General features: G+C 42.4%; 1 protein-coding gene across 2 annotated transcripts; it reads left to right on the forward strand.

The window, feature by feature from the left end:
• Window positions 1-86: 86 nt before the first annotated feature.
• Window positions 87-24,116, forward strand: MANSC1 (MANSC domain containing 1). 2 transcript variants are annotated; one of them, XM_086401979.1, is made up of 4 exons: window positions 87-241; window positions 6,784-7,102; window positions 12,077-12,217; window positions 22,981-24,116. In XM_086401979.1, exons 2-4 carry the CDS (start codon window positions 6,880-6,882, stop codon window positions 23,856-23,858), a joined length of 1,242 nt encoding a protein of 413 aa, XP_086258105.1. In that variant the 5' UTR covers window positions 87-241; window positions 6,784-6,879; the 3' UTR covers window positions 23,859-24,116. The 2 variants fall into 2 exon arrangements, with proteins under 2 accessions (XP_086258105.1, XP_086258106.1); XM_086401980.1 differs by lacking the exon at window positions 87-241 and adding an exon at window positions 442-556.
• Window positions 24,117-25,765: the final 1,649 nt, after the last annotated feature.

Here is a 25,765-nt window from a genome sequence, read left to right on the forward strand (position 1 = left end):
CCCAGGGGACCTTTCCAGGTTGCTGGGAAGCAGCTCCGGGTTGCAGGGCGGGAACGTGCCCTTCCCCCTCCGGCAAACTTTCGGCCGCCGCAACGGAAGCAGGAACTCGGGAACCACAAACCCGAGGCTAAGCGGGAGCTGCGGAGCCCCGGAGCCCCTCGCAGACCTGCCGCTGCTTCCCGGAACGTGCGGGGCTGCCCTGAAGGTGGAGGGCAGCAGGACCTCGGCCTCCCGTTGCCAGGTAAAGGCTCTTCTCCATCGTTCCCCCGCCCCCAGCCCCCGCGGACTGCATCACCACCTGACCACCTTTCCCGGAGCGAGGCTCCCCCGCCCCTCCCAGAGCTCGGACCACCGGGCTGGAGCGGGGAGGGGCTGAGCGGATGCTGGTGACCCCTGTATCCTCGAGGGGGTCTCCGGGCAAGCCAGCTGCTGCGGCAGAAGAGTCATTTCGTGAGCCCCGTACACTTCCTCAAGGAAAGGGCAAATTCCCCTTGTTCTCTTGTATGCCTTGTCTCCTGTATTCATCCAACCTGCTAATTGTTTAATACTCTGTAAGGTGTGTGTGTGGTGCAGTTATAAACACTTTGATAAATTAAGTTAGATTATGCCATGAGAAAAAATGATTTACAATATTTGACCGAGTGATTGCTGGTAAGATCCCATGACTCTGCTCAGCAGGTATGAAAGCTCAGGTGCGTCTTCTCCTCACCTGTATCCCTTTCCCACTGGTTTTCAACAGAATTCAACTTCACTTTGAACCTTATTTTTGTTTAATTATATGCTTGTTTTGATCTTTTTATTGTGGTAAAATACACATAACAAGGGCTTCCCTGGTAGCTCAGACAGTAAAGAACCTCCAGCAATGCAGGAGACCTGGGTTGGATCCCTGGGTCAGGAAGATCCCTGGAGGAGGTCATGGCAACCCACTTCAGTATTCTTGCCTGGAGAATCCCATGGACAGAGGAGCCTGGCAGGTTAAAGTCCATGGGATGGCAAAGAGTTGGAGAGTACTGAGTGACTTTAACTCACTCTCTCACAGGTAACAAAATGTATCATTTTGATCATTTTTAAAGGTAGAGTTTAGTGGCTTTAAGTACATTCCCATTTTGGGGTAGCCATCACTACTGTGGTGACCCAAGGACGAAAGAGCAGAAAAAAACCAAGGAGGTCTTGGAATGCAGGAACAGAAAAACCAGACCCTTATCGTCCTTCCCTCCCCCATGATAACTATTAATGGATTTCAGGTCCTCCTGAGCAGTATAACCTGGCTCCCCTCCTACCCCATAGGGAGAAGGTATTTGCCTTACTCTCCCCTCTACCCTGTATACATGACTCATCCAATCAGCAAATGACCCCTATCCACAAGACCCCTATCCCACTCCTTGTATGCTGGGTATAAAAGTGGACTAAGGACCCCTGTTCAACATGGGTTCTGCCTTGAGCTGGCCCGGTGTTCTAACAGCATCTCCCAATCTAATAAACTTTATTTCCCTCTCATTCTGTCTCATGTCTGGAAATTCTTTTCCAACCCAAGCCCGAACCACAACTATCCATTTTCAGTGTATCTGGGACACCCCCAAACAGAAACTCTGTACCTGTTAAACAATAGCTCCCCCTCCCTTCTCCACCAACCTCTGGTAACTTCAATTCTACTTTTTTATCTCTATCACTTTGCCTTTTCTAGATACTTAGTGCGTTAGTGTTAGTAGTCCCTTCAGTTCATTTCAGTTGCTCAGTCGTGTCCGACTCTTTGCGACCCCATGAATCGCAGCACTCCAGGCCTCCCTGTCCATCACCAACTCCCGGAGTTCACTCAGACTCACGTCCATCGAGTCAGTGATGCCATCCAGCCATCTCATCCTCTGTCGTCCCCTTCTCCTCCTGCCCCCAATCCCTCCATCATGTACGATTCTTTGCCACCCCATGGATTATAGCCTACCAGGCTCTCTGTCCGTGGGGTTCTCCAGGCAGGAACACAGGAGTGGGTTGCCATTCCCTTCTCCAGGGGATCTTCCCAACGCAGTGATTGAACCTGGGTCTCCTGTGTTGCAGGTGGATTCTTTACCATCTGAGCCACTTGGGAAGCCAGATACTTAGTATAAGTACCCACATTCCACATTTGTCCTTTTGTATCCATTTTATTTCAGTTAGCATAATGTTTTCAGGAGGGAGCATGTATTAGAATTTCATTCCTTTTTGTAGCTGAATAATATTCTATTGCATGTGTATGCCACATTTAAAAATCTATTCCTCTTTGGACCTTCAAGGCCTAAATAATAAATGGATTGGAAGAATTAATTTACCTAGTAATGGTCGGGTATCGTTAATGAGATAAGCTCTTCATTCCTGCTTGCAGGCACAGAAAAGATGCTGGTCCTAGAAACCCAGCTTTCCTCCTGCATCCCACGTCACACTTCGTTTCATTGCCGCAGCTTCAGGACAGACTCTTAGAATCCATTCAAAGCCAAGTGTTGGTCTGGTTTTTGTTATTTTTGTTTCTGTTGGTTTTTTTTTTTTTCCTTCCAGTGACTAGAAAAGATTTGCGAAGTGTGGTAGCATACGAGGTAACTTGTGCCAGGATTCTTACCCTGGGGTCGGGGGGAGTCCATGGACAGCATTCAGAAAATCTGTGAACTTGTGTGGAAAAGTTTATTTTGCTAACCTCTAAATGCAGTGTCGTATTTCCATTAAGAGACGTGTAGGCAAAAGCCGCAGTGGGATTAGTGGTAAGGTAGCTCTGATTTGCCTCTGGCAGAAGTGGTACTTATTTCTGTATTGCATTCCTTACTGAATATGTCTCAAAATCATTACATTCGACACTACTTCAAAATTATGGCAGTGATAAAATGGAACGAAATTGGGTCATTTGTGTCGATGTGGATGGACCTGGGTAGAGTCTGTCATACAGAATGAGTCAGAGAGAAAAAAATACCGTATGTGAATTAATACATATGTATGGAATCTAAAAAGATGGTACAGACGAGCCTGTCTGCAAGGCAGGAATAGAGATGCAGGTGTAGAGAGCCGACATGTAGACACAGTGGGGGAAAGGGAATGTGAGACGAATTGGGAGAATAGATTGACATATATATACTACCCTGTGTAAAATAGATAGCCAGTGGGAAGCTGCTTTACAGTACAGGGAGCTCAGCTCAGTGCTCTGTGATCATCTAGAGGGGTGGGGTGGGAAGGAGGCTCAAGAGGGAGGGGATATATGTACACTTATAAATGATTCACTTCATTGTACAGCAGAAACTAGAACAACATTGTAAAACAATTATACTCCATTAAAAATTAATTTTAAAATGGGTCATTCAAAAAATTATGGCAATGATTAGATGTACCACTTGTCATTTATCACACAGTTATTTTTTTTTAACTGAAAGTGGAGCTAATGGGATTTAGCTTCTAGAATTCATGTAAGGATTAAATGACATAATGTACGTGATGTGCTTACATAAAGAAACAGTGTTATTTTCACTTTGCTGCTTTGGGAAGTTAGACATAACAGTTAGCAAGGGAAGTATTGTGCTTTGTTACCATATAATATTTTTTTTAAACTATTGATTTTTTTACTAACTAAAGTCTACCTGTTTATATTAGGGTACACTCTTGTATTTTACAGCTCTATAGGTTTTGACAAATGTAATGATATGTTTTCATCATTACAGAGTCATATAAAATAGTTTCACTGCTTTCAAAATCCTTTGTACTCCACCCTTTGCTCCAGACGACTGATCTTTTACTGTCAATGTTGTTTTGCCTTTTGCAGAATGTCATAGAGTTGGAGTCAGATACTAGTTTCTTTCACTTAAAGTGAAATTGTTAGTCACTCAGTCCTGTCTGACTCTTTGTGACCCCATGGACTGTAGCCCACCAGGCTCCTCTATCCATGGAATTTTCCAGGCAAGAATACTGGAGTGGGTTGCCATTTCCTTCTTTCACCAAATGATATACAATTAAGGTTCCTCTTTTTGTGGCTTGATAACTCATTTCCTGCTGAATAATATTCAACTGTAGGGATATACCACAATTTGCTTATCCCTTGACCTAGTAAGGGACATCTTGGCTATTTCTAGTTTTTTTTGGCAATTATAAAAAAACTATTATAAATATTTGTATGTGGGTTTTTGTCAGGATTTAGTATTAACGTTTTTTTTAAATTTTAGCCATTCTTGTAAATGTGTCATGACATCTCATTATTTTTTTAAAGTAATTTTATTTATTTATATATTTTGGTTGTGCTGGGTCTTCATTGCTGTGCGAGGTTTTCTCTAGTTACTGCGAATGAGGGCTACTCTCCAGATGTGGTGTGCGGGCTTCGCATTGAGGGGGCTTCTCTTGTTGTGGAGCGCAGGCTCTAGAGTGCATGGGCTTCAGTAGTTGTGGCTCGTGGGTCTAGAACACAAGCTCAGTAGCTGTGGTGCATGGTCTTATTTGCTCCACAACATGTGGAGTCTTCCCAGAACAGAGATTGGACCCTTGTCTCCCGCACTGGCAGGTGGATTCTTTACCACTGAGCCACTAGGAAAGCCTGCACCTTGTTCTTTTAATTTGCAATTCACCAATGACAGTGAGATTGAGCACCTTTTTACATGCTTCTTTGGGGAGGTGTCCAGATTTTTGCCCACTCTTAATTGGGTTGTTTGTTTTCTTTTTGTTAAGTTTTAAGAGTTCTTTGTGTATTTTAGCTACCAGTTATTTATCAAATATGTGTTTTGAAAATACTTTCTCCTAGCCTGTGGCTTAGCTGTTCATTCTCTTAACAGTGTCTTGCACAGAGCAGAAGTTTTTAATTTTAATGAAATCCAACCTACCAATTTTTTCTTTCACAGATTGTGCTTTTGGTGTTGTATCTAGAAACTCATCATCCAGTCTAAGGTCACGGAGACTTTATTCTATGTTACATGGAGTTTTATAGCTTTGCATTTTACAATTAGGTCTGTGATCCATTTTGAGTTAATTTTTGTGAAAGGCGTAAGGTCAGTGGCTAGATCTTTTTTTTTTTTTGTCCAATTGTCCAGCACCATTTTTGAGAAGACAATCCTTTGTCTGTTGAATTCCCTGTGCTCCTTTGTCAAAGATCAGTTGACTGTATTTGTTCAGGTCTATGTCTGGGCTCACTATTCTGTCCCATTGATTTATTTGTCTGTTCTTTTGCCAATAGCACCTTGCCTTGATTACTGGTGGTTTATGGTTAAGTGTTGAAGTCAGGAAGTGTCAGTCCTCCAGCTTTGTTCTTCTTCAGTGTTGTTTTGACTGTTCTGGGCCTTTCTGCATTTCCATGTAAACTTTAAGATTGGCTCGTTGAGGGAATTCCCCGGTGGTCCAGTAGTTAGGACTCTGTGCTCTCACAGCCAAGCGCTAGGATTCCATCCCTGGTTGGGGAACTAAATCTCACAAGCCACACAGTGCAGCAAAAAAATAAAATAAATGTTTAAAAAATTGGTTTGTTAAGATCTATGAAATAATGTACTGGGATTTTGATTGAAATTGCATTGAATGTGTAGACCAACTTGGGAAGAACTGACATCCTAACAATATTGAGTAGTGCTGTTGATGAACATGGAATATCTCTTAATTTCTTTAGGTCATTCTTGGTATCTTTCATCAGATTTGTAAAGGCACTTAAAAAAAAAAAAAAAACTCTTCAATGATTACATTTCAATAGGACTATCTTCCTTTGTAATCCTATATATTTCATTTTATACATTTAAAAACATGTCTTTTATACATTTTAAAACATGTCAGAAGAGAACCTAAGCATTACCAGAGTAATAAAGGGTGCATGACGGAAAGGTTACCAAAGACTTCATGACCTAAAAATAAAACTTAATTGGTAATTCTGACCTAGGCTATCATTAGTGAACAATTTGTATTCTGGAAATGAGGGTAGTTTCTGGTATAGCATTGCCAGTTTAACTTTTGTTTTTCCTTCCTGGAAGAACCAGCTCACCAATGGAGTTGGGATTAATACGTACTAGGACTTTTGTGTTTTTAGGGATGTCAAAAAGAACTCTTGCCCTTACACTTTCCTTCAACTAAGCTAGATGAAGCTAGATCATCCTGCTGATGGGCTAATTCCTAGAATTAGATTATTAGCATTAACCTGCCTCTGGTGTGATACTTACAGACAGCAATAAAAAAAAGGCAGCCTCAGTTTCCTCATCTGTAAAATGAGAAAAACAATAGGTTTTTTGCAGAGCTGGTGTAAGAATTAACTAGGATAATATATGTAAATTTTAGCACATTGCCTTCCACTCAGTAGGTGATTTAAAATATTAATTGTTATTACTGAGAGAGAAAATATGTCCAAACCAATGATCAGTGATCATTTACTGCTTCATCAATGACTGCAGATTTTATGTCTCTTCCCCTCTTGTTAGGAGAGGCAGGAAGAGGAAGGATTCTAAAACTGAAAGGCAGACTACTATGATATTTTACTCCTCTTAGACATTTGTCAGATTTTAATAATTAATAGGATAGTATTGGGTTGGCCAGATAGTTCATTAGGGTTTTCCTGTACGATCCTATAGAAAAACCTCAATGCACTTTTTGGCCAAACCAATATATGTGTGTGTGCTTACTAGCTTTTTGCCAAGTTTTTAATGAAAGGTTGTCTCAAATCTATTAAAAGTGAAATGAATTAAAAAGATACTTGTTTATTTCTGGCCTTCTATGAATTGTGAGTCATTTACATTGATTTGAAGGAAATGAAATGTAGCTTCTCTAGGTTCATTCAAAGAAACAAAACTCATTGATGATTTCCTATCTTTGTCCTAGAGGATTCCATCATCTGTACTATCTTCTTGAAGCAGACTCAAGCAGGAGGGAGAGTTTATCCGACCTTTGAAGACTAAGACTAAGCTGAAATTTAACATGTTCTTCTGGGGAGGATGGAGCTTGACTTACACTTTTGTAATGATTTGTTTCCTGACACTGAGACTGTCCACCAGTCAGAACTGCCTCACTGAGAGCCTTGAAGATGTGGTCATTGACATCCAGCTGTCTCTTTCCAAGGGAATCAGAGGCAATGAGCCCATACATACATTAACTCCTCAGGACTGCATTAATTCTTGCTGCTCAACAAAAAATATATCAGGTAAGTAACAATGCCTTGATGACTCTTTATTCCATGTGTTTTTTTGATGTGAGTACCTGGTCAATGAGGCTGAATGGTTTGTACTAGGGATTCTCAGTGGAGTAGAAAAATGGGTGGCACAGTCACTTGGGAATGTTTCACGTTGTGCTCTCCTCTCCCCTAAACTGAGTCAAAGTTACCTCTGAGTGTATATGTATTATTAGGTGTCTGGGTAGAAAAAGGTTGAAAACCACTGGTGTCTAACAGGCATCTAAGATAGTAAAACCAAAAATCCTGTTTAAATGCTTGGCTATCATCATGGAATATTGGAAATACAGTGTGACTTTAGTTTTATTTGTTTATTTATTGACTGTGCTGGGTCTTCACTGCTCCTTGGGCTTTTCTCTAGGTGAGTGGGGGCTACTCGCTAGTTTTGGTGCATGGGCTTCTCTTTGTGGTGTCTTCTCTTGCTGCTGAGCCTGGCCTCTAGGGTCCACAGGCCTCAGTACTTGGGGCACGTGGACTTAGTAGTTGCGGTGTCCAGGCTCTAGAGCATAGAGCACAGGCTCAATAGATGTGGCACACGAACTTAGTTGCTTCATGGTATGTGGGATCTTCCTGGACCAGGGATCCAACCCATGTATTCTGCACTGGCAGATCCTCTACTGCTAAGGCACTGGGGAAACCCCAGTGTGACTTTAGAAAGAACGTTTAGGGACTTTCCCCATGATCCAGTGAGAATCAGCCTGCTAATGCAGGGGACATGGGTTCAATCCCTGGTCTGGGAAGATGCCACATGCCCTGGAGCAGTGAAACCCATGCACTAGGGCCCACAGGCTGCGATTACTGAGCCTGGGCACGGCAACTACTGAAGCCCACACGCTCTAGAGCCCGTGCTCCACAAGAGAAACCACCACAATGAGAAACCCGTGAGACCTTAGCTAGAGAGTAGCTCCCACTCGCCGCAACTAGAGAAAACCTGCGAGCAGCAGCAAAGACACAGCACAGCCGATGACTAAATAAAATTAAAGTCACACTGTATTCCAAAATAATAATAATAAAAATAATAAATGAACAATTTTTTAAAAAGAAAGAACATTTAAACAGAAAGGGAATTGAGACAAAAAGTAAAATTTTTAAATCATCTCATAGGAAAATCAGCATTTGCATTTTAAGTGGAAGCACAAAATTTCCATTTCCCCTCCCTTTCCTGGAGCTGGTGGCATAGGTGAGTCAGGAGGCCACTCATTGCGGCTTCTAGGACTCAAAGAGGCACGGGAAGGGGCTTGGAGTGACCCATTTGCAATACACAAAAGAAAACTGAGGCCCACAGGCTTGAACCACGTCCTTGAACATTTCAGGGTCCAAACATATGACCCGAAAACAGAAATATATATCTAAGTGAAAACAATGATCATTTTTTAGTTCCTTATGATCCTGTCCTAATTCCCTAAATGAAAAAAACAAAAAAAACACCTAAATTTATTGAGCATCTAATGGCTTGCTACGTGCTGGAGATAAACCATTAATAAGATGGAAAAGGCCCATTGTCAAAGAACCTAGGAGAGCTAGTGAACACTGGACTCATGATCCTTACTTGATTTATCAACCAATAAAATCATATGCTTTCTCTTAGATCTTTATTTCCTTTTCATTCTATAATGATTGTGGTATGGTACTATAAATATATATGGACATGAAATTGAAGGACACAAATTTTGCATATTTATTTCTAGTCTTTGTCCCTGATTCCTGGCATAGAGCTCCTAAAACCCTAGCAATTCCCTGAGCAAAGGAGCTTCTTCTGTTATTCATAATGAGCCCCATTCCACCATACCTGAGCTTATGCTAATGAGGTGCCTCTTAGTGGGGTCCTAGATAGATGGGATTCCTAGGTGGTTCTAGTGGTAAAGAACCCACGTACCAGAGACGTAATAGATGCAAGTTCGATCCCTGGGTTGGGAAGGTCCACTGGAAAAGGGAATGGCAACCCACTCCAGTATTCTTGCCTGGAGAATTCCATGGACAGAGGAGCCTGGCAGGCTAGAGTCCATGGGGTCACAAAGAGTTGGACACGACTGAAGCGACTAAGCCCAGCACAGATAGCTTTGGGAGGGTTGCTAGTCACCAGAAAGACCAAGCTTTGCTTAGAAACTTGAAACTTTCAGTCTTCCCACCCACCTCCAGGTAAGGGAAGTGGGGTGGAGACTGAATTCAGTCACAATGGCCAATGACTTAATCATTTTGCCTACATAATAAAACTGCCATGAAAACCCCTAAATGGTGAGTTCGGGGAGCTTCCAAGTTGGTAAACACAGCCATGTGTCTAGAGGCACCCCAGCCCCACCAGGGATGGAGGTTCCTGCACTTGGGACCCTCCCAGACCTCACCCTGTGTACCTCTTCATCTGGCTGTTCATTTGTATCCTTTATGATAAAGTGTAACAGTAAGTACTGCATTTTCCTCAGTTCTGTGAGTAGTCCTAGCAAATTATTGAGCCTGGGATGGGAGGTGGTAGCCTAGTTGGGCGTTTGTGTGAGTGACCTGGGGCGTCTTGTGACTGTGCTTTGTGACTGGCGTCTGAGTGGGAACAGTCTTTGGGGACTGAGCCTTAGACCTGTGGGGTCTGACACTCCAGGCAATTAGTATCAGAATCGAGTTGAATTGTAAGACACCCCATTGGTGTTAGAGAACTAGAGAATTCACGTAGCAAGAACACCATATATTTGCTGTCATGCATGCCTGTTCAGTTGCTCAGTTGTACCCGACTGTTTTGCGAGCCCATGGACTGTAGCCCACCAGGCTCCTCTGTCCATGGGATTTCCCAGGCAAGAATACTGGAGTGAGTTGCCATTTCCTCCTCCAGGGGATCTTCCCCACCCCGGGATCAAACCTGCATCTCTTGTGTCCTGCATTGGCAGGTGGGTTCTTTACTACTTCGCCACCTGGAAGGCACCTATATTTGCTGTCAGGAGGAAACAAATCCTTCAGTGATCTCAAATTGACAAGCATGCTTTTGGACACTCTTTATGGAGAAGTAATGGATAGAGCTCTCATTTAAACTTCTAGTTTTTCTCTAAATGTTGACACCAACATTTATGTGAAATAGAAACAGAGCTTGCAAATAGGACTGAATGCCACGTGGGCGTTTTTTGGCCACACTGGACACCTGGCCTTTCTCTTCAGTTCCTTGAGGGGTGTTCAGTAAGAAATTAGAGTTTACGGCTTTGCTCTACAAGCAAAAACGCTGTTGCTGCTTTACTGCGCATGCGTGCATGCTCAGTTGCTCAGTCATATCCAACTCTTTGTGACCTCATGGGCTGTAGCCCCCCGAGCTCCTCAGTCCATGGGTTTCTCCAGGCAAGGATACTGGAGTAGGTTGCCATGGCCTAAGCAGAGGTAACTGTGGGTCTCAGTTAATGGATCTCCAACTTTTCCTTCTTTTACCAAGCATTGGTTTTTAACTGTTTGGGGCTCAAAAAAACACTTTGATAATTTGCCCATAGCCACAGACTCTAGAAAAATGCCCACAGACTCAAAGGACACAAAGTGTGTGCACAAGGTGGACCCTACGGACCCTCTCCTTTACCCAAGTGACACCGTAAATGGTACTGCAGGATTATCACACTGCGGGGCGAAGAAAAGTCAGAGGAACTGGAGTGCCTTTCTTGTTATCTGGGTAGTGGAGAGACGACAGGATAAAAACCCCTGTAGAAGCGAACTCAGTCTGATTTCCCATTGAGGGAATCAAGGGTGATCTCTGACCTCTGCCTGATTGGGAGACAAACAAAAATGATAACAAAGAGCGGAAATTCGAAGACCCAAAAGAAGAATGGTACTGATAAAAGTAAAGCTTTGCAGCTTCATTCATTGGAAGGAGGCATTATATATATAAGGCTAAATTTACTGTTTCTACCCGCCTCAAGAAAACCAGAACTGATGGCTTCATAGGCATCTAAGATGCCTTCAGGATGCAAGAGACTTGTGAAATCATTAGGATTATATCCATTCCCTGAAGTCCAACTCAGTACTGAATTGTAGAGTCAGTATTTCTATGTATATTTTGATAAATATTTTGGCAAATGGACGGCTTCTTTCTAAAGAATTAAATGTACTTTTAAAAATGGGTTTTGCCAGCATCTTTTACTATGGTGATGATCTCAATTGGTAAATATCACATTACACTTGAAAATGTGTCTTATTTTCAAATATCTTTTGATATTGATTTCTAACATCATTCCACAGTGACAAGAGAACAGATTCTATATGATTTCAACACGTTTAGACCATGAAGTTTTTGCACCTTGTTTTATGTCCCTGGATATGTTCCAGTGTCTCCTGGTTTATAGTCTATGGAAACTTGAATAGGACTTTGTATCCTGCTATTGTGTGAAAACTGTATAAATCTTTATTAGGTTGAATTGGGTTTTTTTTTCAAGTCTACTGTATCCTTCTACTGTTCTGTCTGTCTCTTCTATTAATTTTTGAGAGCCTGATATTGAAACTCCAACTAAAAATCTTTATCTATTTAAAAACATAATTGTATATAGTAGAACTATATGTAACTGTGTTCTGTATTTTCCAAGTCTCCTGTTAATGTGTTACTGTACTTTCATAATTAAAAAAAAATGTAGTTTGCCAGGACTTCTCTGGTAGCCAAGTGATTGACTGAGCTTCAAATGTAGGAGGCAGGGATTCGATCTCTGGTTGGGAAACTAAGATCTCATATGCTGCGCAGCCACAAAAAATTTTTTAATTAAAAAAAAAATTTAATATGCTTTGCCAAAGTTACCTTCATTCAGAGTTTTAAACCCAAGGTCTTTAAAAATTGCTTTCCGTGACTAAACTAAGGAAAAGGAAATGACTCAGCAGCCAGCAGGCAGCAAACAAAAAGGGTTTTGTGTTGGCTACCAGAATAAATGAAGTTTTCCTGCTCTCCATACTCTTTGGAAAATCCTGTATCAAAATAGTTACTTGTGAAACCTTTCCTTACAGGGGACAAAGCATGTAACCTGATGATCTTCGACACTCAAAAAAAATTTAAACTACCCAACTGCTACCTGTTCTTCTGTCCCAGTGAGGAAGCCTGTCCCCTGAAACCAGCAAAGGGACTTATGAGTTACAGGATAATTCGAGGTAATAAGAACCTTGTTCTTTGTCTTTTGTGATTGGAATTATTTAAGGATATGGTTCACTTAGGTTTTCTACCAAGGAGTTGAAAAAAAACTACCAAAGGGGATCACAAATACAGAGGCACATCAGAAAAATCTCATGATTTAAATTTCAGTTGATTCAACCAAACATCTTTTCTTTGCCCCAGTGAAAGACTTATGAATGATAGTATTTTGTTTTGTTTCTGTTTCTGTTCATAAGATAAAAGACACACAGACCTTTCTTGAAAACATTTTGAAACACCTCTGTAAACTATGCCAGCAACACTGGAATAAGTATACAGGTCTCCAGGGTGACTATTTTGAAAGAGTTAAGACCTGTGTAAATACAGTATATAAAATTCCATTTGTTATTAGGTACAGCTATTTTATTATGACATTCGCTGAAATCAGACTTACTGGATTTTGTTATCCAGACCTGAAAAGAAGCGCATTTAAGAAGCTCTTGAGAATCTGCCATATGTAAGTTTTGTGCAAGGCATTGGAGATACAGTCTCTATACTTGAAAATTATGTATTTGCTCAGAATACAGAAAATAACAAGTAAAAATAATATAATCGTTTGGATCTGTCTTGGTGAGACTTTGGCTTGTTAATTTCTCAGGATGCATTGCTTTCAAGTTTCCTTTAAGTTTTAGAAAGTTTTTATCCTTATACCCTTAGGTAGAAACAATATTATCTTTTTTTCATTTATTCAAGAAGCAACAAATTTTACTTAGCATCTCTTATGTGCCAAGCATTTTTAATACCCTAAGGATACAAAGATATGATATTAAACATGAAAAAACAAGGTTCTCACTTCTGGCACTAATGTTTTAGGAGAGAGAGACAATAACCTTAATAAATAAATAATAAAAAAATAGAGTCACCACGGACATAGAGAGCAGACTTGTGGTTGCTAGGAAGTATGGCTCTGGAAGAGGGATGGAGTAGGAGTCTGGGGCTAGCACATGTAAGCTATTGTACATAGAATGGATACACAGCATAAGGTCCTATATACAGTGCACTACTTTAACCGTTTTAAGAGCAAAGTCCTGCTGTATAGCACAGAGAACTATATTTAGTATCCTAAGAAAAATCATAATGGTAAAGAATATAAAAAAGAATGTATTATAAAAGAATATAAAAATGTATAAAAGATTATGAACGTGAAAGTTAAGTCGCTCAGTCGTGTCCGACTCTTTGCGACGCTGCGGACTGTAGCCCACCAGGCTTCTCCGTCCATGGGATTCTCCAGGCAAGAATACTGGAGTGGGTTGCCATTTCCTTCTCACGTTTTATATAAAAATATATAAAGAATATAAAATGTATATATAAATGAATATAAAAATGTATGCTAAAAGAATATAAAAAAGAATGTATTATATTCAAAATTTAATCACTCTACTGTACAGAAGAAATTCATACAACATAGTAAATCAACTATACTTCAAGAAGAAATTTTAAATTAAAAAATAATAGTGAAATAGATGGCTAGTGGAAAGCGACTGTATAGCACAAGGAGCTCAGCCTGGTGCTCTGTGATGACCTAGAAGGGTGGGCTTGGGGTGGGGTGGGAGGGAGGCTGAACTAGAAGGATATATATCAATAGATACTTACAGCTGTTGTACAGCAGAAGCTAACAGCATTGTAAAGCAGTTATCCTCCATTTAAAAAAATAACAGTGATCATGAAAAAATGAAACATGGCCTTTATATAAGAATATATTTTCAATGCAGAGAAACTGAAAACATAAAATTCCCATTAAAAAAAAAGAGAGTCTCAAGAGCAAATAATTAATTTAAGACAACATAATAGATTATCACTGAGTGGACCGTCTCAATTAGGTGATCAGGGGACACATCTGCGAAGTTGTAACCCCTAAGCCGAGATCTGAACACTGAGGAGCCAGATGTGAGAAAATAGTGGGAAGACCTTCCAGGCCGAGAAAACAACCTCATCCAGTATCTTAAGGCAGAATGGTTGGGAGTGTTTGTTCAAACACTGCAATCTCAGTGGCTGACTCATAGTGAAGCATGCAAAGAGTGATATGCAAGAAGGAAGGAAAGTGGGGCGAGCCCATCAAACTTGGTAGAGGCCATTGGGAGTTTTTCAGGAGGTATGTAACATGCTGGGTTTTTGTTTTGTTTTGATTAATTTTTATTGGCGTGTAGTTCCTTTGGCTTCCCTGGTGGCTCAGTGGTCAAGAATCGCCTGCCAATGCAAGAGACACAGGTTCAGTCCCTGAGTTGAGAAGATCCCTTGGAGAAGTAAAGGGCCATCCTCTCCAGTGTTCTTGCCTGTAGAATTCCATGGACAGAGGAGTCTGGTGGGCTACAGTCCATAGGGTTGCAAAGAGCTGGACGTGGCTTAGCGACTAAACAAAAACGTAGTCGCTTTACAATGTTGTGTTACTTTCTGCTGTATCAGCTATAGGTATACATGTATCGCTTCTTTTTTGGATTTCCTTCCCATTTAGATCACCACAGAGCTTTGAGTAGAGTTCCCTGTGCTCTGCAGTAGGTTCTCGTTAGTTATCTATATAGTATATATAATATCAATAGTGTGTATATGTTAATCCCAATCTCCCAGTTCATCCCCCTTCCATAACGTGCTGTTTTAAAGGTGATTTCTCAGAACTCACCCTGACTGCTCTATTCGGAATGGACAAGCATGAATCAGCAAGAGGGCAAGTGGGAAGGCTGGCTTGGAGGTGGGATGAAGATCATAGAGGAAGGCCATGGCCTTGGGGACCAGGGAGGCAGTGGAGGAGATGGAGGGAAGTAAACTACGGGCCATTTCAGAGGTAGTGTCGGCAGGGCTTACTGGTTGGCGTGGATGTGGGGAATGAGGAAAAGAGAAGAGTGAAGCTGAATCCTAGTTCTTCTTTTCTTTTAATTTACTTATTTTTGGCTGTGCTGGGTCTTCGTTGCTGCGTGTGGGTTTTCTCTCATTGCAGAAAGTGGGGACCACTCTCTGGCTGCAATGCACGGGTTTCTAATCACAGTGGCTTCTCGTGTTGTGGAGCACAGGCCCTAGGGCATACGGTCTCAGTAGCTGTGGCTCCCGAGCTCTAGAGCGCAGGCTCAGTAGCTATGATGCACGGGCTTAGTTGCTCCTTGGCATGTGGGATCTTTCTGGACCAGGGATCGAACCCATGTCCCCTGCAGTGGCAGGCGAATTCTTTACCACTGGACCACCAAGGAAGCCCTGAGTTGTAGTTCTTGACTTGAGCATCTAGCTGGACAGTAGTGCTGTCTGCTGAACTAGGGAAGATTTGAAGAGAAGCGGTTTGGGGGTTGGAGGGAGAGTGCAATGAAGATTTTCTGGGGCATGGTGCTGCCCAGGGTGCCCGGACACTGACCCTGCTTTGTTCCCTGGATGAGGCTGTGTCTGAGTTTGTTCATGAACTAAGAAAGCTTGATATATCCAACATTCCTTTGAATAGGAGCATAAAGCACAGACTGCCTGTGTAAGTTCTTCCTACATAGTGATAGAAGCCCAAGTCCTAAAAGATTGGCAGATAAGGTACAGAGTTTCAGTTTTGCTCTGGAGGTGGATAAGGGTGATGGTTGTACAACCATGTGAATATACTCAATGCCATGGAACTGTTCTCCTAAAAAGGGTTTAAGTAGTGTGTTGTATGAAGTGTATTTCACAATAGTTGTGAAAAAGGATAACAGAAAAAATTAGGTTTCTCAGAACATCCAGGATCTTACCTTGCATGGAAAGAGTCTTGTCGCCTCCTGCACTTTCTGGGCTTCACACTGGCCAGGGCAGCTGCCCCTAACTGTTAGGCTTCTTCGTGTCTATGTATAATCCTGAATGAAAACACCAGGACCAGCAGTAATGTGTGGATATAGCTGGTCCTCTTTTTTCATCACCTGGAACACTGCAGAGCCTGTTGAACACCCAGGGATGGTATTTAGCAGGACCTGAACACCGTGCTCTGAGTTTCCAAAGGTGGCAGGGCTCAAGACACTAATTGGATTGTTGGTTTTTCTCTTTCAAGAGCTCCCATCAGTTGGAAGCTGGGCCATCACATCCATCTCTCTGATCCCTTCTCACTGCCTCTTCCTAATTGTGTCCTTTCTTCCGCTGTCACTGGGTGTCTTTTCTCTCATCTATTTCATGATTAAAGCAGAATATTAAAGAAATGATGAAATATTCTGGAAATTATAATGCAATCCAATAATTCTATACTTCCATAATATCTATCAGTTTAGTTCAGTTCAGTTCAGTTTCTCAGTCGGGTCCGACTCTTTGCAACCCCATGGACTGCAGCATGCCAGGCCTCCCTGTCCATCACCAACTCCCGGAGCTTGCGCAAACTCATGTCCATCAAGTCAGTGATGCCATCCAACCATCTAATCGTCTGTTGTTCCCTTCTCCTCCCACCTTCAATCTTTCCCAGCATCAGGGTCTTTTCCACTGAGTCAGTTCTTCACATCAAGTGGCCAAAGTATTGGAGTTTCAATTTCAGCATCAGTCCTTCCAATGAATATTCAGGATGGATTTCCTTTAGGATGGACTGGTTGTATCTTCTTGCAGTCCAAGGGACTCTCAAAAGTCTTCTCCAACACCACAGTGCAAAAACATCAATTCTTTGGCACTCAGCTTTCTTTATGGTCCAACTCTCACATATGTTCATGACTACTGGAAAAACCATAGCTTTGACTAGATGGACCTTTGTTCACAAACTAATGTCTCTGCTTTTTAATATCCTGTCTAGGTTGATCATAGCTTTTCTTCCAAGGAGTAAGCATCTTTTAATTTCATGGCTGCAGTCACCATCTGCAGTGATTTTGGAGTCCCAGAACATAAAGTCTGTCACTGTTTCCATTGTTTCCCCATCTATTTAACATGAAGTGATGGAACCAGATGCCATTATCTTAGTTTTCTGAATGTTGAGTTTTAAGCCAACTTTTTCACTCTCCTCTTTCACTTTCATCAGAAGGCTGTTTAGTTTTTCTTTGCTTTCTGCCATAAGGGTGGTGTCATCTGCATATCTGAGGTTATTGATATTTCTCCCAGCAATCTTGATTCCAGCTTGTGCTTCATCCAGTCCAGCATTTCTCATGATGTACTCTGCATGTAAGTTAAATAAGCAGGGTGACAATATACAGCCTTGACGTACTCCTTTCCCGATTTAGAATCAGGCTGTTGTTCCATGTCCATATTCCATGTCTGTTGCTTCTTGACCTGCATACAGATTTCTCAGGAGGCAGGTAAGGTGGTCTGATATTCCAATCTCTTTCAGATTTTTCCACAGTTTGTGGTGATCCACACAATCAAAGGCTTTGGCATAGTCAATAAAGCAGAAGTAGATGTTTTTCTGGAACTCTCTTGCTTTTTCAATAATCCAATGGATGTTGGCAGTTTGATCTCTGGTTCCTCTACCCTCTGCCTTTTCTAAAACCAGCTTGAACATCTGGAAGTTCACAGTTCACGTACTGTTGAAGCCTGGCTTGGAGAGTTTTCAGCATTACTTTGCTAGTGTGTGAGATGAGTGCAATTGTGCGGTAGTTTGAACATTCTTTGGCATTGCCTTTCTTTGGGATTGGAATGAAAACTGACCTTTTCCAGTCCTGTGGCCATTGTTGAGTTTTCCAAATTTGCTGGCATATTGAGTGCAGCACTTTCACAGCATCTTTTAGGATCTGAAATAGCTCAACTGGAATTCCATCACCTCCACTAGCTTTGTTTGTAGTGATGCTTCCTAAGGCCCACTTGACTTCACATTCCAGAATGTCTGGCTCTAGGTGAGTGATCACACCATCGTGATTGTCGTAGTCGTGAAGATCTTTTTTGTACAGTTCTTCTGTGTATTCTTGCCACCTCTTCTTAATATCTTCTGATTCTGTTAGGTCCATACGATTTCTGTCCTTTATTGTGCCCATCTTTGCATGAAATGTTCCCTTGGTATCTCTAATTTTCTTGAAGAGATCGCTAGTCTTTCCCATTCTATTGTTTTCCCCTATTTGTTTGCATTGATCATTGATCCATAAAATCTATATCAAAGAAAAAGGCATTGGTGTGAAACTCTTTATTGTGTAATTAGTTTTAAAAGTGAAAGCAGCACTTTGGGAGTGACTGTTAAAGGAAATTGGTTTAAAAGTTTCTACAGCTCAGATGTCCAAATGCTAGGAAATGGTAGGGTGTAAAACATGATGTATCCACCCGAGGGAATATGATGCAGATATTAAAAAATAAGTTTGAGATGTAGAAGTAAAAGGTCACCTAAATTTCAGGTGAAAAACACCCAATTGTTCTTAAGTTACATGAAAAAAAGTTTTAGTTTTAAGGTATACATAAATATTAATAGTTGCTGGGGCATCATGATGGACATGATAGTCGAATTTATTTTATAACTTTCATAATACCTCTGTCATGTTGTTGCTTTGATAATACCTATGTTAGAGACAGAGAGCAGTGGTAAAGATTTTCTTCACTGGAAGTGGGAGGGAAAGCTTGGCTCTTGCAGAAACCATTTTTTTAAGGGCCAGTGTGAAGGTGGTGGTGGTGGTTTAGTCGTTAAGTCATGTCCAACTCTTGGGACACCATGGACTGTAGCCTGCCAGGCCCCTCTGTCCATGGGATTTTTCAAGCCATACTGGAGTGAGTTCACTTTGAAGGTGAAAGTGAAGTCGCTCAGTCGTGTCAGACTCTTTGCAACCCTACAGACTGTGTCCATGGGATTTTCCAGGCAAGAGTACTGGAGTGGGTTGCCATTTCCTTCCCCAGGGGATCTTCGTGTGACCCAGGTCTCCCACAGTCTCCCACATCGTAGGCAAACCCTTAACCGCCTGAGCCACCAGTTCAGTTCAATTCAGTTCAGTCGCTCAGTCATGTCCGACTCTTTGAGACCCCATGAATCGCAGCACGCCAGGCCTCCCTGTCCATCACCAACTCCCAGAGTTCACTCACACTCACGTCCATCGAGTTGGTGATGCCATCCAGCCATCTCATCCCCTGTCATCCCCTTCTCCTCCTGCCCCCAATCCCTCCCAGCGTCAGAGTTTTTTCCAATGAGTCAACTCTTCGCATGAGGTGGCCAAAGTACTGGAGTTTCAGCTTTAGCATCATTCCTTCCAAAGAGATCCCAGGGCTGATCTCCTTCAGAATGGACTGGTTGGATCTCCTTGCAGTCCAAGGAACTCTCAAGAATCTTCTCCAACACCACAGTTCAAAAGCATTAATTCTTCGGTGCTCAGCTTTCTTCACAGTCCAACTCTCATATCCATACATGACCACAGGAAAAACCATAGCCTTGACTAGACGGACCTTTGTTTGCAAAGTAATGTCTCTGCTTTTCAATATGCTGTCTAGGTTGGTCATAACTTTTCTTCCAAGGAGTAAGAGCCAGCAGTGTGAAGGTAATGAAGTGAAATTAGAATCCAACAGTTCCTGTGGCAGCCACCAGGGGGCACCACCAGCCCAGAGCAGGTTGATACCTAGGGGCAAACTCACCTACCCCAGACTTGGTGTCCTGTCTGTATTCACAGATATTTACACATTGTGTTTGTATTACTATTTCTGAATCTGCCCATGTTGCTGGATTGAGATTACCCCATAAAAATGAATTGTCTGCCTCCCGGTTAGAGTGAAATCCAGTAGATATTTTTGGCGGTTTGTTTAGAGATGAACTCAGTTTCCTGGGATTGACTAATATTTACAGACCAAAAGTTCGAAAGATGATAGTGCGCTCTGTTCATTCTGTAAAACCATTGCAGCTGGACATTATTTAATTTCAGTTTGTTTTTGCAGCTTGGTGGTCTGTCATGCCACCAAGGACTAGAATAGACTAGAATAGGGGAATTCAGAAATAGAATAAATTGAGAGTCTGTTGGCTCAGCTGGTCTCCAAGTTAATAGTCAATACTTAAATTGTTTTATCTAGTGAAGTCGCTTGCATATGAAACTCAAAAGAGGGGCTGAGTACACAGGGCTGTTTCCCAGTGCCTTCTGTAGCTCATGTCTATGTGACTGAGGGAAAATACCACACCCCAATGGCAAACAGCAGAGGGTGAGGTAAATGGAGCAGGTGTGGAGGATCCCAGCGTAGTTCTAGGCTCTTAGCCAATAGATGAATCTTATCAAGAAATGGGACTAGCCCTCGCTTTGTTTTATTTATAACCTTGCATTCTTGAGAAAGGAAACAGCTGTTTTGGTCATTCTTGTCAATGGGCTTAACTTCTGAGTTCACATACATCACAGAGCATTTACTTAGTCTTTTTTTATATATTTTAAAATGAAATGTGATGAGTCCTGCTCTTTTTAAAAATATCTGACACAGCCTAAAAATACAGATGCTGTTTATCTCACGGTGACACTGTGCCTGCCAATGTCATATCACCTGCAGCAGAAGCTCTTTTCTTCAGCTCTGTTGGAAGAATTTCAGGTGTCAGCATTCTATTTGAAAGGGTCCTAGAGAAGGTGCCCACAAACTTTTTTCTGTCAGGGGCCAAATAATAAGTGTTTTAGGCTTTTCAGGCAAGTCTTTTAGGCTTAGTGGGCTATATGCAATCTGTCAGACATCCTCACCTCTGTCTTTGCAGTAGAGACAGCCACAGACAATATGTAAACAAATGAGCATGCTTGTGTGCCAATAAAACATTATTTATGGAAACTGAAATGTAAATTTCATATAATTTTCATGTGTTACAAAATATCCTTTTTTTTCTTTCAATCATTTCAGAATGTAGAAGCCATTCTTAGCTTGCAAGCCTTATAAAGAGAGGTGGCAGGGACTTCTCTGGTGGTCCAGTGGCTAAGACTCTGCAATCCCAAAACAGGGGGCCTGGGTTTGATCACTGTCAGGGAACTAGATCCAACATGCTGTAGCTAAGAGTTCAAGTGCTGCAACTAAAGACCCAGCACAGGCAAATCCATAAAAAAAATATTAGCGAGAGAGATGGCAGGCTAGATCTGGCTCTCAGGCAATAATTTGCTGATCCCTGTCCTAGATGGATTAATAAGTGACGGTTCTAAAGGACCTCAAGTGGTGTGACGTTTAGAGAGTAGTCAAAGATGTCACACGTGTGAATGTGCCTCTGGATCTATTTGTTAGGAGAGAGGAGAGTGAGGGCTGGTTTAGAATTGGTATTGAGGGGAGTGGAGAAGGCAATGGCACCCCACTCTAGTACTCTTGCCTGGAAAATCCCATGGACGGAGGAGCCTGGTAGGCTGCAGTCCATGGGGTCGCTGGGAGTTGGACACAACTGAGCGACTTCACTTTCGCTTTTCACTTTCATGCACTGAAGAAGGAAATGGCAACCCACTCCAGTGTTCTTGCCTGGAGAATCCCAGGGACAGGGGAGCCTGGTGGGCTGCTGTCCATGGGGTCGCACAGAGTCAAATACGACTGAAGCGACTTAGCAGCAGAAGCAGCAGCATTGAGGGGAGTTGAAATAGAAGAGGGAAAAGAGAACAGAGGAGAATGAACCAGTGAATTCTAGAAAGTTCCTTTGCTTCCTTCCTTGTGTTTCTGCAGTTCTTACTGAAGTGTAACGATTAGCCCAGTAGCAGAGTGAGCACATGCTAAGTTGCCCCTGTTGTGTGCACGTCTTTGCAACCCTATGGAATGTAGCCCGCCAGGCTTCTCTATCCATGGAATTCTCTAGGCAAGAATACTGGAGTGGGTTGCCATGCCTTCCTCCAGGGGATCTTCCCAACCCAGGAACCCAAGTCTCTTATGTCTCCTCCAATGGCAGGCGAGTTCTTTATCACTGGTGCCACCTGGGAAGTCCTCAGTACAGAATGATATGGTGCAATTCAACTGGCCTTTCCCTGCCCCAGATTGCTTTAACTGGCCTTTTCAGTTCGAGTTGTCATAAACAGCATGTGTGACAAAGAGCAAAATTCTAACCTTTCTCAAGCAGGAGGAGCATCTGAGGCTAGTTCCTCCTGTGCAGGAGTTGGGACTGTGATTGTCTGCTTTTTATGTCAGCCACGTGGCCAGCATGACTTCAAATACTGGTCCATGGTCTTCAGAACCTGAGATACTGGCTATAGAATTTTAATCTTCAAGAGTCAAAAGGAGGGGACTTCCCTGGTGGTCCAGTGATCAAGACTCCACACTTAAGGGCATGGGTTCCATTCCTGATCGGAGAACTAAGATCCAAGCATGAATACTGGAGTGGGTTGGTATTTCCTCCTCCAGGGGATCTTCCCGACCCAGAGATTGAACCCCTGTCTCCTGAATTGCAGGCAGATTCTTTACCACTGTGCCGCCTGGGAAGCCCTTGCTGCCACCACTGAACTCCTCTTAGCATCTTTGCTGGCCCCTCCTACCTCCTCCTTCCTCTAGAAGGAAGGTGCCATCACTTTAGAAATAAACCTGTGTGCCATCACTCTAGAAATAAACCAGAGCTTCTGCAGGAGAGGCCAGGTCCTTGCACCATGAAATATTGGGCTTCCCTGACGGCTCGTTGGTAAAGAATCCACCTGCAATGCAGGAGCCTCAGGTTTGATCCCTGGATCTGAAAGATCACCTGGAAGAGGGCATGGCAATTCACCCCAGTATTCTTGCCTGGAGAATCCCATGGACAGAGGAGCCTGATGGGCTACAATCCATAGGGTCAAAAAGAGTCGGGTACGACTGAAGTGACTTAGCTCCCATGCACATACCATGAAATATCAGGTAGCAACAGTCTGAGGTCTTATTGAATAAGCTGATAACATTTGTCTCTTCTGTCCTCCTTTCATATGAAAATGTCGAAGTCTTCCTATTATTTTCTTTCCATTTTCAGGTTTCCCATCTTTGGCCAGAACTGATTTGCCAAGCCCAGGGGTAGCTCAGGAAAACTCCATCTTCCCTGGCGGATCTTCCCATGCCATCACTCCCACTCGCCAGCCTCCAGCCCATGACTCAGAGCCCACGGTCTTATGGAGAGATTCATTTTCTCAGACGTCTGGATCCTCGGATCACTTGGAGAAACTACTCAAGATTGATCCGGAGAGCCCACCGTCATCTGATTATAAAGAAGAAGGCCACTCTCAGACGTCACAGTCTTCCTCAGGACCAGCAATAGCTAATCTGCTGCCTGAAAATGTGATGGCGTTCCCCTCTACGATGGCGGTGTCTTCTCTGCACACCATCCTGGCCACTCCGAAGTCTCTCTCCGCATCCCTCCCTGCCACCAACACGGCAGTGATGCCATCTCTGACTTGGCAGCCTCAGAGAGCCACCTCCACCCCAACCCTAGCCACGATCACTAGCACGACCACAACTGCGGCTTCGACTTCCCTCTCTAGGGCATCCACGGACTCGCGACGCCCACTCGCCGCAGTGCCCTTTCGAGACATCGCCAATCTGACTTGGAGTGCGGAGGATGCCGGGGCCTCTGTTACATTTCCTTTGTCAAATGTGGATTCTCCTGCCACAAATAAGACAGCTTCCCAGGAGAATGGGAAGGCCAGTCCAGGCGACCCCTCCCTGAGCAATGCTCCAGGAAGCCAGCAAGGCTTTGCCGTTGAGCAGTGGCTCCTGATTGGGACTGTGCTCTTCGGGGTCCTCTTTCTTGCCATAGGCCTGGCCCTCTTGGGCAGAATGCTCCTAGAATCCCTCCGCAGAAAACGTTACTCGAGGCTTGATTATTTGATCAATGGCATCTACGTTGACATCTAAGGAGAACACTAGCTGTCTCTTAATTCGTGTAGTTACTACTGGCCTCACTGCAGCGAGTTTCTGCTGACTTTCTGATCTTCGCAGGATTTTTCAAGTGTTTTGAAGACAGGCAGATGCCTCTTACTGCGTTCTTTTTGCTTGTTCTTTAAAGAGAAAGGGGGCAAAGAAACAAATGGGGTGGCCTGAGTGATCTGTCTCTAAACCATTAGATGAAAACAAAGCTCTACCTAAAGCAATAAAGAATAATTGCCACATAAATTGGAAAGCGACTGGCTTTTTTACAGAGAAGAAGGGTTAGGATTCCTAGGCTCCATTTCACTAATGTTTCTGGTTCCAGATAAAGTTGACTGTTTATGATATTAATTCTAATGGATTTACTTTCCTTTTTATAAGAATTCCAATAAAACTTATTCCAGATGTAGTTCCTTCCAATTAAATATTTGAATAAATCTTTTGGTACTCAGTAATGTTCCTGTAAATGACACATCCAGTTGGATAACTTTAAATTTATTCCCACCAGCAAAATGATTAAATGATGAAAATATGTGTTCTAAGTTAAAATGACACCCCCCCCTTTTCCCATCAGTGAGCAAAAGGGAGTCCTTAGGGAGAATTCTAGCAGAATATTAGCCTGCATGGAGACAATGATAAGTGAGTTCTGATACATGGCCAAATCTACTTTGGGTCTGTTCTAGCTATTTTTTTTTCAAAGAAATAAAATACACAGGCATTTTCTAAACTTAAGTAAGTTTAAAATGTAACAGTATGATTTATAATTCCTTATCTAAACTTGACCAATAGTCAATTTTGGCTTTATTTGGAATAACAATGGAAATAAGAGATAACACTTAAAATGACAGGCGTACCCCATTTTATTGTTCTTCACTTTATCACACTTTGCAGTGTGTACACTGCATTTTTTTACAAATTGACGATTTACGACAACCCTGCTTCAAGCAAGTCTGTTGGCACTGTTTTTCAACAGCATTCGTTCAGTTCCTGTCTCTGTGTCACATTTTTGTTAATTCTCATGACATTTCAAGCTTTTTCAAAATTATTGTATTAGTTCTCAGGATCTGTAGTTAATGATCTTTGATATTACTGCTATGAATTGCTGAAGGCTCAGATGATGGTTAGCATTCTTTCTAGCAATATTTTAATATTAAGTAAGGTGTATACTTTTTTTTTTTAGACAGTACTATTGCACTTACTACTCAGTATGGTGTAAACGTAACTCTGTAGGCTTTGGGAAACAAAAAAATTTGTGTGACTCACTTTCTTGCTGTAGTCGCTTTACTGCAGTGATCTGGAACCGAACCCACAGCATCTCTGAGGTCTGCCTGCATTATTGAATGGTTTTGTTGTTGTTCAGTTGCTAAGTCATGCCGGACTCTTTTGTGAACCCGTGGACTGTAGCATACCGGGCTTCTCTGTCCTCCACTATCTCCTGGAGTTTGCTCAAAGTCACATCCATGGAGTCAGTGATGCTATCTAACCATCTCATCTTCCCCTTCTCATTTTGCCTTTGATCTATCTTTCCCAGCATCAGGGTCTTTTCCAACGAGTCAGCTCTTCACTTCAGGTGGCTGAAGTATTGGAGGAGCCTCAGCTTCAGCAATAGTCCTTCCAATGAATATTCAGGGTTGATTTCCTTTAGTATCGACTGGTTTGATCTTCTTGCAGTCCAAGGGACTCTCAAGAGTTCCCTCCAGTACCACAGTCTGAAAACATGAATTCTTCGACTCTTCTTTATGCTCCAGGTCTCACATCCATACATGATTACCAGAAAAATTATAGCTTTGACTATACGGACCTTTGATTAATATGCTGTAATTTGTATTGATTAGTTATGACAGCGTCTGAAGTGAAACTGGGGTAACTGGGAATCCAGGAGGCTGCCTGGGTCA

Source organism: Bos grunniens, chromosome 5 (assembly GCF_055505025.1).
Source record: "Bos grunniens cultivar Pamir isolate PY7600 chromosome 5, Bosgru_T2T1.0, whole genome shotgun sequence".
In the NCBI taxonomy this organism is placed as follows: Eukaryota; Metazoa; Chordata; class Mammalia; order Artiodactyla; family Bovidae; genus Bos; species Bos grunniens.